Source organism: Anser brachyrhynchus (genome assembly GCF_964034855.1).
Source record: "Anser brachyrhynchus genome assembly, chromosome: 7".
In the NCBI taxonomy this organism is placed as follows: Eukaryota; Metazoa; Chordata; class Aves; order Anseriformes; family Anatidae; genus Anser; species Anser brachyrhynchus.
The window spans coordinates 18077472-18097991 of record NC_137701.1 but is presented as its reverse complement, the minus strand read 5'-3'; the positions used below and the strand labels follow the sequence as shown (position 1 = coordinate 18097991).

Below are 20520 nucleotides of genomic sequence, written 5' to 3'. Positions count from 1 at the left end.
AGGGTTTGTTATTAATGATACATTTTGAATCGAAGCCTCTGTAAAGCAGGTAATACATTATTTTCTGTTGTGTAGCTCTCCTGTGTGCTGTTTGACCTAAAAAAGGGAATCTCTCACAGGGCTATAAATAATGCATCATAGTCATTAAATATTGATCTGGCTTATACCATTCACAGCTGCACAATTAGGTTAGCTTTTTTAAAATAGCTTCTTGTATATTACCCGTAATAGGACAGTGTTTACATATTCTCTTTGGAAACTACATTAAATTTAAAGGTGATGTGTGTTTGTGGGACTGCTTGCTGTTTAAGTCACAGGACTTGTTCATTACTGTCTCAGAAGCCAGTAACTCTTGCTATAAATATCCTGTCCTACACAATTCTGCATTCTTTACTCATGTAGCTTGGCTTTCTATATTTGCCTAAAGGATAGCTATTTTTAGGCTTGGAGAGTCTGCATTTCAATGAGAAGAAACCTGGCACTGCAGGACAATGCTATAGGATAGCATCAATCAGACTTCACTAGTCCTAGATCTTTCTATTCCAATACTACAAATGCTTATAGCTAAACAGTAGCACTAGTACGTAATAAAATAAAAACTTCTGTCATTTCCAAGTTTAAAATACAAGAGAGGACTGAGTTGCCAGTTTTTAAAAATCATACATATTTCTAACTTTTCAAAAAAATGATACTGATATGGGTATGATTCATTGGTGCATTACCTTAGTTTATCCTGCCAAAATTCAGTGCCAGTTTAATGCAGTTGTGTAGATGCAAGCGAGAAGAAGTGTAGTGATAAATCAGGCTCAGATATCAGACAGTCATTCTCAGATACGTAATAAATGTTTTCCTTCAAGGTAGATTTTTGTTGTTTTACTTGCAAATGCTCACAAAAAAAAAATTAATTTTTCTTCCTAGATCTACAGCAATGGTATCACAAATCTACCTATCATAGTAATGCAGCAAAATGCCAGAAAAATTAAAATATTATGCAGTTTAGAAGAATTTAGCAGCATATCTGATGATTTTTTTTATTTATTTTTATTTTTTAAGGAAGCCATCATAATTTAAATTTAAAATCAAGGTTGAAAAATATTTGGTAGCAAAATAATCTAGCAATGGAAAGTCTATGTAGAATACTATAAATTGTGTGTATTCATTACTCTTATTTTAATTCCATACATCTCAGAAAACATCCTCTTTCTTATAACCGGGAAGTACAGTGCGTATCCCCAGTAAAGGAATAATGGTAGGCATGCCACAATTAGTTCTGATTAATAATCCTGATTCAATTGGCTGTTGTTGAAACTCCATCAATTAAGCTTCCACATGTCTTTCCTCATCTTAAAAACTGAACTTTTCAGGAAAAAAAGGGCCTGTTTTATACTGCACACCAACTCAAAAGTTGGTACAAACTTAAAATACATTTTAAACTGGCATAAAAAGAGGACAGGAGCTTAAATTTTAATATTTTTTTTTCAAGAGATCTTGTTCTATCAAAACACAGTGCAAAAGACTGACTACCATGAGTAAATGGATGGAGGGTGTGATGGAGATCACCGCTTTGCAATTTTACAGATGCCAAATGAAACCACAGACAGACATCCCTGGCTTACTAAAATCAATGGCAAACCTCCCATTACCTTCCCTAGGCCCAGACTGTTACCTGCAAAGACTAAGGGATTTGCTCAGGCTCTGAATCCAGATCTCTGCCATACTGCTTGTGTCTGCCTGGAGGGCTGAGCCCCCTCCCTCACTGCTAAAATGAGCTCTCTGAGTGACGAGCATGCACCTTCCATTCCCACTTGCCTGGGCGCTGGCAGCAGACCCAGCGGGTGGCCGCTCCGGGCCAGCAGCACCACACCTGCCCACGCTGGCCTCCAGAGAAATGTGTGCCTGCTAGTGTAAGCGCTAATGAATACCAAAAGCTTTACTGCAAATTTTCTTACCGTTTTCTTACTTGTTGTTGTTGTTCTATTAATTCTCAAACAGGATTAGTAGCAACTGAAATAAGTGTTATTTACTTCATGGAACTTGCTCATGGTAATGAACTTTAATTCTTAAAAACATACCAGGTATATAATAAGAGTTTGTGAATTCATCCAGTAACAGTAGGAAGTTATTGACAAAATTTCAAGTAAAAATGAACTTTAATCTTGGCAGGCTTTCTGTAATGCAATACTATTAATTCATTGCTAAAAGATAGAGCAAGTACAAATATACTTGCAATTTTTTGCTTTGTATCAGAATATTCCTGAGACTTTGGGCAAATAAAAATTTTGGAAAGCCACTTTATTAAGGCTATAAAGAAATAAGATGGCAAAGACAGAAATAAACAGCTTGAACTAGCAGGAAGAATATGTAATTATTTCTAAGCTCTTGGTGTGCAGTTCCTGCATGCTTAGAGATAAAATGTTGAAAAGCTGTCAGCTGAAATGTATTGTCACTCCAAAGTCACTAATTGCTGTTAGGTCCCATGTCAGTTAAGCCAGTAGTGAACTACTGGCATTACTCTCATTCAGATGTTTCTATAAAGGGTGTTTATTCCTGTTCTGACTGAACCAGAACGTAGGTAAATCATAACAGACATTTCCACCGGCATGTGACAATAAATCACCAAAAAGAAAGGGGACACTTTAGCCCCAAACACCTCCAAAGGGAGAAATTGTTTACTAGCCAGTCAAGTCTACAAGATGACCTTAATATAACATAGGGCTTACACAAAATATAACAATATAATAAACAGTGAAAAGAACAGAGATTTCAAGGCAGGATGCCCCAGGAGACCTTGGCAGGCAGATCAGCTGCCAGAGCCCTGCAACGGGGAAGATGGGAGCAATTTCATCCCATGGATAGACTGCCTTCTCTAGGGATGAGCCCTCTGTTGATCGCCCATAAGACAAGCTGGTTCTTTCTTTCTTTTTTTTTTTTTTTTTATATAAAGAAAAAAAGCAGTCATTGGTGTAAAGCATGAACAAAGACTACCTGGCACTCTTTTTTGTCAGGAATTGAAAGCAAGACACCTAGATATAGGAGAGAAATATTCTTCCGAAAAAATATCTCAGCTTAGTTTAAGCAGTTCTAGGTTATAGTCGTCATTTTAGTCATTTGTGGTTTCTAAAATGAAAAGCTGCTCCGCACCCATCACTGCAGCTCTTTCATCTTTTTCAAAGATTTTTTTCTACCTTTCTTGCATAACAGCCTAACATGTAATACATTCTCCATAAAACATTGCTAATTATTTTCTGCTTACTGTAAAGTAAAACTTTAATCTGCACGCACTTTAATTTACTGTTATATTCTCAGAAATAACCAAGACCATAAATTCTTACCTTAAATTTATCCACTTCTGCCTTTGAACAAGTTGCATGATAAGATAACACCTGTCCCAGGAAAAAAAAAAGATTAAATTTTTTTTTTCAGACCTGACAAGTAGAAATAATAGGGCTCTGTACAGCAGTCTTATCAATGATTTTTAAAACAAATTTAATTAATATTTATGCATGATAATTCAGTTCTGAATGTCACTTTATAATAACTAGTTACACATTATCGTGTATACATTTGGCACTTATGTTGCAAGTAGTTTTACAGGTAACCATGGCCAGTAAGTAATTGAATATTATAACTGCTCTTACATAGTTCTTCTGGAATTCTACAATTAAAAGAGAAATAACTTAATTAAAAAAATTGTAGGTATATAGCCTTTAAATAATGCCTTTTGCTATACTGTAGAGCTTTAATGCCTCTGCTAATGGCATGTCAGCACATGCAAATTAGCACCTCTATGCTATGCCTGACATTCTCTCCATTACCATTCTGGAGACGAAAGCATCAAACATAACACACAAAGTAACACACACCTAGAGTTATTACCTAAAAGTATGCATACATTTACATGGAATACATTATATCCTTATATGAAGATACTAGCATTGAACAAGCACTCCAGAAGGTGCAAAAGCTAATCCTGTATGCTGGATCGACTGAGGTCTGACTGTGCATGGGACAAGGTGCTAGTCCACAAGCAAGCTTGCACACACAGAGCATTCCTAGCAAGGACAGGCCCTCCTCACTCCACAGCAACACATGGTCTGCTTGTGTACTAAAGCTTTGTTATTAATTTCAAAATTAGAAATATTTTTCATCAATTTTTCATCTTAAAATCTACTCTATTTCAAATGCCCTTGGCTTGCAATACCTTGTGGCAGTAAGTCCAAGATGTATTTACTCATATCAGTTATAAAGGCGTTCTCTTTTACTAACTGGAAATCATCCCCACACTATGGAAGAATAAATAAATGCCAATTTACTTCTGTCCCACGTTTTACTTTCAATATGTATATAACATCTTTTCTCAAAGAGCATCTAGTTTGCTATCCAACCCTATTGTAGTTTGTCAGAAATCTAAGATAAGTAAAAATTGTTTTCTGCTATGACAGATTGCACTTAATACTGACATTCTTGTCAAGCTTCTCCTTTATCTGAACTCATATTCCTATAGATTTGTATAGTCCTTCCTAATTTTCATTATTCTAACTTTAATTATATGCAATTTTGAATCCTTAATGTGTGAGACAGCAACCTGTTTAGAACCACGTAGCACCCTACTGTCAACCTATCCCCATCATTTATTTACATATAGGTTTTCTATTTATTAGTCAGTCTTACAAGAATTCTAATCTGTATATTTGGATAAGAATATTTTCATAGTACAAATCAAATTGATTTATTTTATGTCTGATATCAATGTCATCTCGAAATGCCACTCTGTCATCCTAGCTAAGTACATAAATAGTAATAAAATAATCTATTACTGAAAAATGGATTCACAGCCCTTCAGCATATACCATTCTTTTGTTCAGTATTTCTCTGCTATGCCTTCAATCACTTTACACAAATATTATTGTGAGTTGTTGCTCATTTATAGATAGAATTACTCTTCACTGAAGCATAGTGGCCATTTATCAAATGTATAATCTACATTCAAGCTGTATGACTATTAGTCTTTTTTAGATCTAAGAAAGAAGCTGTATTCTAAAGCAAGAAATTTAAATATCCTTGGTTTCAGTAGTAAATAAATTTCTGTGTTAACTTTCATATCTATGTATCTAAGTGTGAAAGCTGGCACTGCTTGTTTTTCTTACCAGGGAGAACATTCAGTCTAAGCTGTAATATTGCACAAATAACTGCAGCATATGAAGGCTTACAGTAATTCAAGACTATGATATGTAAAGAATAAGGAATCTCGCTGAAGGCCCAAATAGGAAAGTTTTTCATTTTTCCTCCGAAGTGAATAAATAAATAGGAATAATCAAAGTGCTTCTCATGATTAGAATGTTTTCTAACATGAGTAGTCCTATTGATTTAAAAAGAATTCACATCTAAATGCTTTACAGGATCGATTCCCAATACATAGACAAATGTCTTCAACCCTAAAGGAAAGGAAAAATATTATGCTGTCTTCATAGAAATCCAGTTTGGTTTAATTTTTGATTTAATATAGAGAGAAATTCGGATGTCATCCAGACTAACAGTGTTTTTAGTGGTTCTTATCACAATGGTGGGTACTGTGTAAATTCAGCGGAGTTCTACAGTTAGTGTGCACACATCAGGGATATCTAGATCATTTTCTTCTGTTATCAGATGTGGAATTTATAACAATACTAAGATCTTAGCAATGTTACCATTTCATTAAAACAATGTTTTAAAAAAATATCAGTCTTGCATAATGCCTTTAAAAAGATTTTGAATTTAATTCAAACCATCCTCCATTATTGATTTAGCAGGGATAATGTAAATCTACAAATCTATCCTCAAAGTTCAAAGCTTTGTTCTCACCAAGATTATTTTCAATATACTTATGCATAAAAACTTCAGAATATAATAGAGAATAGTACTTTATTGTTGAATTAGCTTATAAGACTTTAAATAGCCATCATTTTTTGAATTTTTAGAGTTTGTTTTACTGGAGTTGGTAGGTTTTGTTCTTTATGAATAGGGAAAAAACACAAGGAAAGTAGCTCCTACAAAGATGGGGGGTAAAAAAAAAAAAAAAGAGAAACCTTTTTATCCATTTTGCTACTCCATATGCATTTTATATAGACAGGCAGTGTGCTGGAACGCCAGGTACCTTGCATTATGTATTTGCTTTGACCCACATCAGAGCTTACTGAGCTGCTAGAGATCCCGCTCTGACTTTATTCTAGCGAGCCATATCTGATAAGGGTTCAGCAGGTGTTGCTTTTGAAAAACCTACGATGATCAATTTTTTCCCTGTTCACAGTACTATTCATTTACACTTTATGGCACTAGAAAAAAAAATGACAGCAGGCTATGTAAAATATCAAATTTAAGAAATTTTCAGTTACTGATGAACAGGAAAATAAATGTAACATCTAGACTCATTCCTACATCTACATCTGTAAGAAATTGGTTTGTTATCACTATCCCCTCCTAACATTAACAAACAAACAAAAAAAAAAACAAAAAGCATGGGTTTGAAATCAAATGTGAAAGATGGGTTCAAAATTACTTAGAGTTTTGCATGAGTTCCCCAGCTAAGTGTACTCTGAGGAAATTCTGCTTCAGCATTACCATAAGAAACTGCTCTCAGGTGCAGAGGTAGATATATAGAAAATTATGCTAACTACAAGAAATTCAGAAGCAGTAGCTTTCTTTACATGTGACACTTGTGAGCGATAAGTTTCACTAAGATGTACACGTACATCAAGAGCCACAGACTGTTTCGCCCAGGATTTCTTCACTTGGTCATACATAATTGTATTGTTGATGCCGAGGCCACAAAAAATAACAAAAGCCTAAAATGAGAGAAGGGGAGAGGGGAGAAAAAGAAATCAATTTACATTCTGTTATAATACAAACACAAAGATGAATACTTAACAACTGAAAAGGAAGTACATGGAAATATTAGCAAGAATTATGTTTAGACAGGTTACCTTGAGAATGCATGCAAGTCACTGGCCTCAAAAAGATGAGAAAGATCAGATGTGAGAAATGTTTTGATTAGGATGCAACCTTATTGAGAGCTTCTGAGAACTAATGGTAAACCGCAAATACAGACAACTTATTCCCACCTCCCTAAAGTAGGCTGAAGTAGCACTACCCAGAAATACCAAATTCTGCTGAAGAATTGTTACTGCTACAAAACAGAACGCCTCTTACCTCAAACAGTCGCTGGTCAGCGTCATCAAAGGGTTTCCCATCAAGCCTGTTCAGCACTTGAGCTACCCCTTTAGAAAGTGTAAATATGAATTACAATCTTTATTCATTAATTCATAAGGCAGAATATTCTATTCATTACTAACATTTTTTCTAACATATTTTTTTCAAACTGAAAAGCAAAATTGAAAATATTTATTACGAAAAACATTAAGCATTGATACAAAACATTTCACATTGATATGTGAAAGTCTGACTTTTGTTACCAGGGCTCAGTTTATTATTTTCAACTGTTACTCTTTGCCCTGTAAGTATAATATTGGAGATCTAAACAGTGACTGACGATGCCTTTCACAAAAGGTTAAAGATCTCTTTGAGAAAGCACTTAAGGACTTGGCAAACAGAATCAGGTAACTTGTCCTAGCAATTTGAAGTTACTTACATAATTTGCCAGAGTAGTATCTTCATTCCTAAATATTAGCTAATTTGGCATCACCTGGGTATATAAGTCATTTTTTTAAAAAATTATTTTTTCATGACTGGTCCATGAATTTATTGAATAATTAAAAAAATGACATTCCTTAAACCACTTGAAAAAGTGTTCAAAGTTCTTGGCTCTAGCTGAACTAATACTGAGTTATATTGCAACAAACCATTTCTGTTTCATTTAGCTACAGTATGCCCTTAGAAAACCACTAAAAGCTGTCAGCAATAGAGGGTTGAGTTTTTCTTCTACTTCTTTAAGGTAAACTTCACAACGAGCCATATTTTTAAAAGGATTTTTTCCCAGGTCACCTCTGCTGATTAAGTTCAAAGATCCTGATCCTGCATGGCACTGAGCACCTTCAGCAAAGCACTACCAATTTCAGCTCTAGCCAACAGCCACAACACACAGGTCTTGCTCTTGCAGATTTAAATTGCTATAGTTTTGACTTGAATTCTTCTGTGGAAAGTTACAGAGGAAACCTGGCACTTATTTATAAATGGTGCTCCTTTTTGGGGCAAAAGCCAGTAATAATACAGGGTCAATGCAGGTGCATCATCGCTGAGAAGCATCCTATCAAACAGGCAATAAAACCTTGTAATGTCCTGATCCAGCCCACACCACCGCCACAGGCAACCCTGACAGCTGCCACAGTCTCTCCAGTAAGTTGGCCCTGACCATGTATTTTATCATTAAAGAGGGAAATGACCACCTTGCTGGTCTGAAGAAACAGTTGCCTGAGTTGTACACAAAAAAAGGCAGACTGTCAAAAAGTATCAAAACTTATGGAACATTTTTTCACTAATAGTGTTAGCATTTTAATTTTCATCTAATTTTGTATTCAAGTTTCAATACAATATATAACTTAACAATAACACAGTGGGAAAGCTGAAAAAGTCCATACAGTATCCAAGTCAAAACATCCCTTCTTGGATACTTAGCATGCATCCTAGGTACCGTAACTTCTTAACAATATTCAGCTGGGAAAAAGAAGAAAAAGGAACACAGAATTAAAAAGACAGAATTAAATTCACATTAGCACAAAAATTGGGGAAGCTCTTCAGAAGGCCTTACCGATTATTTGGTGGTTGCTATTCCATATAGGAACACACAGAACAGACCTTATGTGAAAGCCAGAAATCTGGTCAGCCTAAAACATAGAAATGAGAGCTTCCATTATGCTCCTCCTTTACTACACTTGACTTTCTGTAGAAATAATTCATTGCTATAACTGAGTTTAAGAATAAAATTTTCACATGAATCCACTAACAGAAAAAAAATGCTGCCCTTTTTATTAAGTTATTATATTCTGTTTACAAATTGGGTAGCACTTCTAACTTTGAACGGACTAACTGTGAAACAGATATGAGATGGGTGAATTATTCAGGACATAACATATTAAAAGTACAACTGCGAACATATCAAGAATTGATGTGCTTTATTTCAGCATATCTCTCTGGCAAGAGATTGACCCCAGGCGTTAATTGTACTTTTTGAAATTCTGAATAAATTAGCATCAACACATTTTTTCCCATGTATTTTTACAGCTAGCCCCTTTTATTTTTCTTGTTTTGACAAATTCTGCTGGTGTGAGAGCTATTACCTATAATGACATACACAATAAAACTGGAACCAAGGAAACTCTTGCATGAAACACTTCCAAGCACGCTTATTGTAGTAGTGGCAAGCTTGCTGACCAAGACTGCCCACTGATTAATGAGCTGCCCAACTGCTGGCAAAGTCTCCCACAGTAATACTGCTTCACTGGACAGAATGCAGTGATGACTGTCCTTCCCTATGCCTCTAACATTTACTTAGGGGCATGCATACACACATTTTTATCTGCATCTGTATCTTCCAAACTGTGACTGGAATGAACACGTTAGGATACACGTGGAGCATTTATTAGGAGTGATAAGCATCGTGTGAAAAGAACAAGTTCATCGTGTGTATTTGTTTTGTGCAAATTATGAAATTAAAAGGGCAGTTGTCTAAGTTAGATCACAACATTTATCTCTTTAGATACTGGTTCTGTTCACACTGTGTACAGTTTCAGTCACCCCAACAGCTAACAATGACGATATTGCTGACACCAAACAACAACAGAAGAATTTTCAGCAATAAAAAATCAGTTTGCCTCAATCTCAAAGCACTTTGGCAGTGGAAAGCGTTGCTTAAATTAAAAAAAAAAATCACGAGCAGACTAGTAACTGCCTATATTCATACACTAATTCTATGACCTGTTTTTACTGTATAAAGCCATGTCAACACCAGCAGACCAGAAGGAGGACATACAGCAAGGAAAAATAATTCAAAAACAATATGCACACTTTACAGCCACTTGGCTATAACTATAAAACTTTACTATAATAACAGCAATGCCAAAAATACAAAGTATATTTACATTTCCAAAACTCTCTTACTTCAGCATCAAAGCGGGGATCCTGATAAGCGTCGCTGATATTCACTGGGAGACCCGTGGAAGCTACAAGTTCAGCAATGCTATTATTTATTAGCCAGTCAGAGTAAGATGATGATTTCTCCACACTGTCTTTGAAACTATCAAAAGGCATAGGAAGAGAAGAAAATAATAGACAACATTGCTTGAAAGTTGAGAATGTCTTACAGGCATATTCATAGGAACAGCAGAATTGTTCACAGTTATTAATGGTTACTGAGCATTATCTATGAAACAATAACTTGGTATCTATTTGAACAGTACACCAAAAAATTCTCTCCTTTACACAGTTCTTTCTTCTGAAAATAGCATTGACCTCTTATGTAAAATAAATACATTTAATAATAAAATGCATTGACATATGAATCAAGAGCAGGATTACATTCCACGTTTCTGCTCATCAAAAGAAAACAGTTCTCAAGTTTTCTGTAGAGCTAGTTGAAAACAAAATTTCAGATTTTAATTTTTCAAATTAGGCTGATAACTTGGGTTATTTAAAATCCATACTTCCAATGATTTTTTTTTTGGTCATCTGAAATGTCTTATTTTTTATTTGGTCCAGAGTGCTGGATCAGAGTGGCTGAGGAAGAGATCATTAAATAAGTCTTGAAATCAATAAAGCAAGTGTGTTACAGTAGGTGGATTCTGGTAGATATACGAGCTGTGAATGTCAGTAAACAAGCATAAGACACCAGAATTATGGGCTTGACACACCAGACTTCACCACAGCTTATGCTTAAGGTCTCTGTAGACACAGTTTTCAAGTCCTCATCCAATCCACAGGAAAATTCTCATTGACTTACTGTAAACAGGTTTTTGACATTGGCAAAGGATACCTATTTGTGTGTAAATAAATAAATGCATATTACCTTAGCTTTGAGAAGAAAACTGATGAATTTTCAGCACCTGAGAAACATTACTTAGAAAAAAAAGTGACACTGAGCAGCTATGGAAAAGACTGCAATGGTTTGAAACCTTAAAATAATGGATAGGGATGAAGGATGCACAGTAAAATGCGTGGAAGACTCAATCAAAGTGAAAGGATTGATTTTTGTTGGCTGCATTAATTTTCTGGAGACTAATTCAACTAAGTCATTTATTTGAAAGAAAACTCAATAGTCCTAAAAGGCTATAAATAAAGATAATAATAATGATTTACACAAAGAAATCTAAGTGTATCAGCTTTCAGTTGGGATAAGGATTTTGAGTGACTGTAATAAATGTTACACTTTGACAGGAACCTTTACTGAAGTAAAATGTTTTTGAGTTAAGTAATAAAATTTATTTGTATAATTTAAGATTTATTTCAGGGCATCAATATACTTGAGAGGAAGGAAAAATCTTTGAAGATAAAAATCTAATTTCAAACGTGTAGCTCCCAATTCATACCTTAAAAATCTGGATGATATTATCATTATAATGTAAGACAGTTTAAATGAGGACTGGATTATGAGTGTCACGCATTTTAAGTGGCAAATAAATTCAAGTAAAAGAACCAAGATATATTTCAGGAAGAAGTTTTAGAAGCATGTTCTACTATGTTTCCCCCAGTCCTAGCAAGTACTTTACAACTGCTCTCTGGAGAGAGGCACTCAACTTTCACCAGGAGGAAATATCAGTGCTTAATTCTGATGTAAATCACAGACAGCTGGCTCCCTCTCCATCCTCAGCAACTCAGAACAATCAAAAGCTCCTCTAAAAATTACAAGTAACAATTTTCTCTATACTGTGGAAAGCCACGAGCGAGTGCTGCTGGACTGAGGCAGGCAGCTGTGCACCACTGCCCCCATGTCTTGCCCACACACAAGCAGCAGCACCATATGCCAGACAGGAAAGAAAACCCAGCTAGAGCACCAAGCGGTGCTGCAGGCTCCCTTCAAGCAGGTGCATCCTCGTGGACTTTCCCCAAAGCGATATTCCCTGATAGGGACGACAGAACATACATGGGACAGCAGGGAGGTTGTACTGCCAGAGTCATGAGTATCTTCAATCCTCTCTAATGTGACACGAACCCTTTCAACTCCTAGGACTAAGACAGCAAAAAGATGTCTTAAACAGCATAAAAACACTGCAAAGAATCAGGCAATACACAAGTGAGTGTCATCCCCAGGGATGGTGACAGTGAAACAGCAGTAGCAGGGATTTCAGAACTTTCTTTGTACCTGTCCAACTGGGAGGGAGCACAAATATTTTCCTCAGCAAGCAGCCCACCCACTGGCTCAGGCAGCTCACCTTCCCTCTAACTCTGATACTTAGGTTGCAGAATAGTAATCTCAGCTACATCAGCCGCTAAAATGACTTCTGTGCAGGAAAGATACAGCTCACAGCATCTTCTCACTGGTACATCCAAACTGAACCCTCAAGGCTTATACAAGTCATGTAGCTTTTTTTTCCAAAGAGAAAAAACTAAGAGATATGGCAAAACTGTTCTTCAAGAACAATGTGATTGACAAAAAGGAGAGCATCTTACGAATAAGAATTGAACTCAATCCTGGTGTGTGTTGGCATCTGCTGAACTGAACAGAATAATGCAAGTGTGTCCTTGCAAGGTATTTCTTTACAACCAACAGCAAATAAGATGTGAGTATTCATTATAATATTCAAGGACTAAACAGGTGAGCTGTTATTAGGCACAGACTAGAAAGGCAAAGGAAAAGCTAAATTTCTTCTAAAACCAAACAAGAAAACGTGTTAGCACATAAAAAGATACATTGTCCTTGGACCTTCTCTCTCCTTCAGATAAAGTTTATAACTAGAATGATTCTCAGCCTGTAATCTTTGGATTTCCACTAAAATTTCAAAGAAATTGTATTTATCTTCACTAGAGTAGTGATGAAGAAAGTCACCTTGCCATTCTTCCCTACATAAAATATCTCATGATGTTACCATCAGTTAGGGATGTAGAATGTGGAATGGAAAGGGCAAAACTCACTAGAAGAAATGCTCAAATGTCAAGGGCTCCTGGCATTGTTCTGTATCCTAAATAACCTTTATTTTACCACTATAGTGCCAACAACTCAAGCTGTGCCTGTGCTAGATCCAAGTGTGACATCATATCTGTCAGTCTAAACTTGATCTTTGTAAAACCAACTTCACTCTCTACTAGATGGAAAATGAAAGAAAACAAGTAAGCCTTTACATTAAGATGCATAGAAATATACCTTTGTAAGTCTTATTACACTGACTACTGGGTTGTTTATTCATGTGCCTCAGACCAAAGTTAAAATAATCTTTACTTGACTACATGCAGAGCAGGCTACTACAAATTGCTTTTTGGTAACATGCTAGCATAACTATGGTAACAAGAAATGAGCCAGCTTGGTTATCTTGACACCACTCTACGTTGTGTTGACTAATCTGGCTACTGATCAAGTTTGAGAAAAACAAGAACAACCACATCCCTTGATTCACACCCCTGTCCCTTAACAAAAAGAATTTATTTTCACCCTTTTAATTGACCAAGGAAAGAACAATTGCTACTCTGAAGCTTTTTGTCAAAAGGAGTAATTTATGATTCTCAGATTATTTATTCATATTTAAACCTTAACGTGATATTTTTAATCACTTGCTTTTCTTTCCCATTTTATCTCACCAATCCATCGCCCTTCAGTGGTGGATAGGGCATGGAAGAGATCTAGTTTCTACCACTGTCTGTCTTTGTGGACCCATACTCCGCCATCAGCTTGTACTAACAATATACTAAAATAAAAACAATAAAATAAAGCTACTATTTTTGTAACGCTAAGATCAATCCAAGAAAAGCATTAATAATTAGGAACTGTCACAATTTGGAGCCCTTGGCTAAGGTGAATGTGCATGTTGTAAGTGGTAACTTCTTACCACACTGGAGGTAAAGAAGTAAAGCACTAAAAGCAGAATAAATCCATAAATACATTTTGAATGTTGTTTGAAGGGCTTACATATGGCAAAGCACAAAGTAATCTTCAAGCCTGCTAAATTATGGAAAGCAGGATGGACAGAAGTTAGGATTACACCTTTATGGCAATCATTCTGCATGGGAAATAAGTATTCAGAATCAGTATGATTTTTCTGCATACATATTTTTCTACATACATATTTTTTTTTTCATGAGATAATCCCTGAGTTTGAGCCCCAAAAGAGAGGAGAAACTTTCTCACAATAACGCTGAATCTTCATCCACTCCTTTAGTACGTAGGAGCTTTTAAGTGAACTTTTGTTACTGGTTTTCATTATCTTGTAGGAATTAATACAATAACCCCACAGAAATCTCGATTACTTCCTACAGTTAGCTTTTTGTCAATGTTTAAATACAGATCCTGCTAAGCAAAACATACACATTTATTTTGTCTGGGGTAACAGGAACACAATTTCTAGCAAATTCATGTTCTCTGTGGTTTTTAGGTTTTCCGACTTGACAAGAACAGAAATCAAATCTTACTGGAAGTCTTTCAATGCAACTCTAAGGAGGCATTTTGTAAGAGATCAACAAACAATTTTAAAACAATTTTGTAATTTTTACTTCAGTATTAACCATTCAAAATGACATTTGTGTGTTCTCCACAAGTTCAACAATAAAAAGGCATTAGTTATTTCCTGGTTTCTCCTCTGAGATACTGATATAATTTTAGTATGTATATAGCAATATTGACACAAGCAATTTTCCATTTGAAGTGTACAGGAGTCTTGTCCTGGTAAAAACAGTAAGCTCACATTCTTCAATCAAATCTACCCAAAGTTCCATAGTAAAATAAAACTAAGACAAAGCAAATTTAAAACTATGTGAAAAATGAAGCAATCCATTACCATATAAGAAATGAGCACTAACCTGTTTTCAGTATCAGCACTGCATTTTGGAGATAACAACTCAAAGGATTTTGTAAATTTCACCACCTGTCACATAAAAAAGGAACTTAAAATTGTTATTAAAATTATAGATATATCAAGTAAACATTAATGGAAAGTTCCTATATTTAAATAATATTTTTATCCGGTGATCGTAAGACAAAAATTAACTCTATATTCCCCCACAGTGGAGAATTCATGTTCAAACACACTATGCATTGTTCATAAACAAACAAAACTAAATGAAATAGTTTGATATTCCTTCATTAAGTTATTTTCTGCAACAGTATGCTCCCCCTCAAAGAACTTTGGAACATGAATTACAGAGCTTTACCCAAACTTCATTGGTTTTTATATATAGGAAAATAAACAGATTTTTTTTCCAGTACTAATTGTAACCTATTTTTCTTGAACATATGTGCCAACAGCACACAAATGAAACATTTTAAGAGTAGCTGATTTGACACAGATAATATTTTTGGATGCTAATGAATATCCACCTTCTACTTCAGTTCTGTATTGTAAAAGTCTTTCATGTGATATGTGAAAGATGGTATTTTAGACATGGCTTTGCATTCAGTTACTCCATAAAGACCCACTTTGATAATATATAAATATATATATATATAACTGCTCCAAAACAGGCAGAATCAGGAAGATAATTGTTTTGCCACTTGTAAAAATGCTCAATTGTGCAGCAAGATGCTATTCTATTCCAACTTAACCTAAGATTTATGATTATTTAGAAAAAGAAAGCGATTGACCTTTTTTAGGCTTATCTGAATACCTTGTCTTTCCACATTTCAGGATTTGCTCCAGAGGAATAAGAACTCATTGTGTGTGGTTTGGAAAAAAACCTCTATGTTCAGAGGTAGAAATAGTACTAAGAGCAGAAAAAAATTGAAATGCCACCCACAGCCGGCTTGCTACAAACACAGTGTACTGCTCTATGAAAAATAAAATTCATATTATACTTGCAAAAATAGGAATGTAGTACAACTATATTTTGTAATTATAAAATCTGGGGGGGGGGTCTAGAATGAGAAAAACTAGAAACATTAAAATTATGTAACAGAATATATACATGAAATACAAAGCTCGATCTTGCTTTTATGAATGCTAGTGTAACTTAGGGATACTCCATTGAAAGTATTTAATTTCTATTAGTTTAAATGAAATGAGAATCATATCTTTCCTCCAGGAAATCAAATGTTGTCTGCTATACATACAGTCTTGTGATTCTCTGGTAATCATTTACACTTGTCATAGCCTTGCAGCAAATCAATTACAGAGTCAGTGAATCCAAAGATACTTGAATAGAAAAAATGTTATTACAAACATTTTAATCTGTCAACTATTTCTCAAATCAACAGAAAGGAGGAGAGGAGGATAGATTGTGCTGAATAGCCACAAAACATGGAATGGAGCTACCAATGTAAAGGTAGCCACTTATTTTACTACTGATTACAATAATCATAACAATGTTAGACATTCTTAAAAGAGGATCTCATACCCTGCGAATACCAGTGTTTACAGTGTCCCAGCAAAAGTCCTTGTAAAAATGATGCATGAAATCCAATTCCTGATATATACTTTCATATAGTTTACCTCCATCTGTTCAACTTAAGAGCTGTACAACAAAATAATTATTCCCTGATCAAGTGGAAAGAGCAATTGAAAAAAAAAAAAAAAAACAAAAAATAGAAAACAAGAATACTTCAATAATGCTGAAAGTCGTGTTTTCACTTCACCTGCTCAATGTAAAAAGCTTCCTTCTATCACAAGAACAAGTATGGTTCTAAAACTGTTTGGAAGCACCACCTATTTAATGAGGCTTTAGCCTTAAAACATCAAGGTGATAAATTCCAGGTAAATGTAAATGAATCTACAGACAAGGCTTTTCTTTCCTTTTACTACAAAAAATAAAATAAAATAAAAATAAAAGAGAACAAATCAGGTCACTTTTTTGTTTTTTTAAGCAGACCAAAGAAGTGCCTTGCTTCTCAGTTAAGCTGTCCTAGCTGCTCTGCAGTACAGACAAATTCCATGACACAGAAAACTGCAAATCATAGGTCATCTGCTGGATCACACCACAGTTGGATCCACCAACAACTTACAGGCATTCCATTAAATTCCTTTAGTTAACTTGAAAGAAATATAAATGTACTTTTCAGTTTCCCTTCAAAAAGTGGTATTAGATAAAGATTCAACCTGTATCTAATTTACATTTAAGAATTATATGCTGGAATAATTCTTGCTGACCAGCACTTACATACGGTGTGAAACAACTTCTCCACAATAAAAAAAAGCTGCTACACTACTCATATATTAGCCCTTCTGCAGGATATGCAGACATACTTACTGGTGATTCAATATCTTCTAGAAGTAATACGGAGCACCTTTCACACTTCAGTAGGGTTTGGGCCCGATGCATAATTTTCTTGACAATTTTCTCTAAGTCAGTCTGTTCTTCGAAGAGGTCATTCACTACTTCCAGCAAAGCCTATATATAAGCATAGTAACATTTTGTTTTGGTTGCAGAATAAATAAATACATGGAGCATCACAAGGAGTCAATCTCTGGGCTTGATTTTAATGAGTGATAAAATGAAATCTTCACATAAAGTTATTAATGATCATTTCAACAGAATCAATGTGTGGGGGGTGGTGGTGGTGGGTGTATCTGAAGAGAGAAACAAGTATTCATTTCTAAGCTCAACGCCGGGCACAGTACCACTCATAGCAAACAATGGGAATCTTTCAAACCATTCCATTTTGATCCAAAAATGAAACAATGGCTGTAATGCAACTCTCCAAGTATGCAGTATGGATTGAGTTACTTGATTTGCTATATTGAATTTGCTGGTGCATTTATACTTGTTTTATTCATTTATTTCCCATTCTGCATGTTCAAATTAGGAGAGAAAAGATGACATCAAGACTTCTATATTCCAGTAACACTCTGAACCCAAATTTACCACTAACAACTTTGTCTGTAAAATACAGTGATTTAAAATGAAGAGCTTCTCATTTCATTACCTATAAAAATAATAGACTATGTTCTTTCTTATTATGAGACCAAAGTAAGTTTTCATAGTTTTGTCTGGGATAGAGTTAATTTTCTTTGTAGAGGCTCACACAATGCTGTGTTTTGGACTTTTGATGAAAATATTGGTGACAAAACACCAATGTTTTTACTTGTTATAGAGCAGTGTTTACACAGAGCCAAGGACTTTCCTGCTTCTTTTGCTGCCCTGCCAGAGAGGAGGCTGGGGGTACATAAGAATTTGGGAGGGGATATGGCCAGGACAGCTGATCCAGGCTGGCCAGAGATTCCATACCACATGGTGACATGCTCAACAATAAAAGCTGGGGCAAAGAAGGAAGGGGGCGTGGATGGGGGGGGGAGACATGTTCAGAGTGATGGTGTTCATCTTCCCAAGCAAATGTTACATGTGATGAGTCCTGCTTCCCTGGATGTGGCTGCCGATGGGAAGTGGTGAATGAATTCCTTGTTTTGCTTTGCTTAGATACGTGTGTATCTTTTGCTTTACCTAGCAAATTGTCTTCATCTCAACCCCATGAGTTCTTGCACTTTTACCTTTCCAGTTCTCTCCTTCATCCCTCCTGGGGAGAGAGAGCAAGCGGCTATGTGGTACTTAGCTGCCTGCCAGAGCTAAATCACAACTGAAGTCCAAAACTTTTTCTTTTATTCTGATTTAGGGCATTGAAACTAATGGACACCCATATAGGTAAGCATAACAATGTTAGTGGGCTTAGCTCTCGCAAGTGCAGTGGTCATCAAAATGCTGATCACAGTCACTGGAAATTGCCACCACCAGTGTGCAGGTTGATGGGGGGGGCGGGGCAAAGTATAGACCTGTCTATCATGTTTTACTCAACTACTTTCAGCCATGGACTAGCCAAAGCTGAAGACCAACAACAAGTCAAAAACACAAGTACAGGCTACCGTGTACTTGTCAAATGGCAGCAAATACTTGTTATGGCAGCAAATACTTGTTATGCCTCCCACAGCTAAAGCAACAAGAAACAAAAATTCACATCTCTAATCCAATTTCCTAATGTGTCCACCCACCAGAATTTACCACTTTCTTATGAAGAATGAGAACGTACGTAATATTTTTCGGCTGAATGCCTCCCTTAGAAGAATAAACGCCAATTCCTCAAAAGTCTGTCATTGTTCCCTGCAGGCTGGGAATCTGTAGCTAATTTTAAGTCTTTAAGTAATCAAAAAAAAAATATTTTGTTTGAACATCAAACAAAGAAAAAAAGAAAAAAAAACACTTTGGCAGACAGGCTTTTTTTCCTGTTTGTTCCATGTCTCCACCCCAAAATATAGTAATCTGTAGTCAGACACAGACAGAAGACAAGCTCAAATATTTAATGACCCTTAAATCTATACACTCTTAGAAAGGGCTAATTTTGGTTTTCAGAGTAGTGGGAAGTACTAAAATCGTGGATATGAAAACGTTAGCACTTGATATAAGGACCCACCCGACTATAGTTTCCCCAGATTTGTGAAGCAAGAGTACAGTACAACACCACAGATGGTATTTCTACTGAAGCTTTGATGAGGTATGATCCACGATCACAAAAGTATTATCTGTCATTGAAGGAAAGGTGATTTGAAAGAAATTCAACAATTAGGAAAAAACCTCCAAATGACCATTTCATTTCTTAAAAAACAAAGACCTCTCCAAGAAACAACTGGCATGTGAGCTCAGTATTATTTTCACTTCTTTGAAGCCTCCTGCCCCAACTCATGCATGGCATCAGCAATGAGTAATGTAACATATCTATGCAGACACATGCTGTCAAAATCCTTCACATAGAGGTCTTTTTGCTTGCTTACTTTTATAAGGATACATCCACATTATTTGCACATGAATTGAATATTACAAATCCAGCATACCAAAAGGTTTGATATTTCTGGAGTTTTACAAGAGTTTGAATTGCTGCCAGTGTAACTTTCTACCGCACTGTCTGTGTCACCAGCACAATTGTCTCACTGCTACAAAACAAGAAACTGACACCAGGAAACAATAGCCACCAACAAGAGTGTTTCCCTCCCACGTTCTCTGCTTGCTGCCTCCGTAAAGTTCACTATCTGTTAGAAATGCATTTTTTTTTTTTTTTTTTAAGTAAAATATAGTCAAAACTGTTTAGCAAACACATATACGTAACTGGAATCTGAAGGAACAAAAGAAGGTCCAATACTGGTCCAATACATGTTTTTGTTACTCACCCGGCTTCTGTCGTACTCCTTCCTTGAAGCTGCAAAAAGCTGGGCATTGGATATGGCAATCCCGCAGAATGGGAGATACATCTGCATCACCTAGAATCAGAAGAAATTCCCAGTCATTAAAAACAACTGCAATTAGACACGTTATTAGCAAAGAGATCTAAACTTAGGTTGCATTTCCCAGGAAGGTCTTGGCCCGCTCACTCTTCAGCAGAACACTAAACAAAAAGCAAAATCATCATAGACAAGGAACAGAAAACGGATGGAACAAAGACCAATTGGAAGTAAAGAATGAACGTATTTGGTTTCA

The 20520-nt window shown here is 35.7% G+C and overlaps 1 protein-coding gene across 9 annotated transcripts in view; it reads right to left on the bottom strand.

Moving 5' to 3' along the window:
* The window catches only part of PDE11A (phosphodiesterase 11A), a 135180-nt gene that overhangs the window by 57677 nt on the left and 56983 nt on the right, over window positions 1-20520 (bottom strand). For all 9 annotated transcript variants that reach the window (XM_080599490.1, XM_080599488.1, XM_080599492.1 and 6 more), the window contains 8 exons: window positions 20214-20303; window positions 17311-17451; window positions 14932-14996; window positions 10090-10225; window positions 8741-8816; window positions 7186-7253; window positions 6729-6821; window positions 3333-3383 (listed from right to left, as the gene is read on the bottom strand). In XM_080599490.1, coding sequence (XP_080455616.1) covers window positions 3333-3383; window positions 6729-6821; window positions 7186-7253; window positions 8741-8816; window positions 10090-10225; window positions 14932-14996; window positions 17311-17451; window positions 20214-20303 — 720 coding nt within the window. The remainder of the gene's footprint in view (window positions 1-3332; window positions 3384-6728; window positions 6822-7185; window positions 7254-8740; window positions 8817-10089; window positions 10226-14931; window positions 14997-17310; window positions 17452-20213; window positions 20304-20520) is intronic.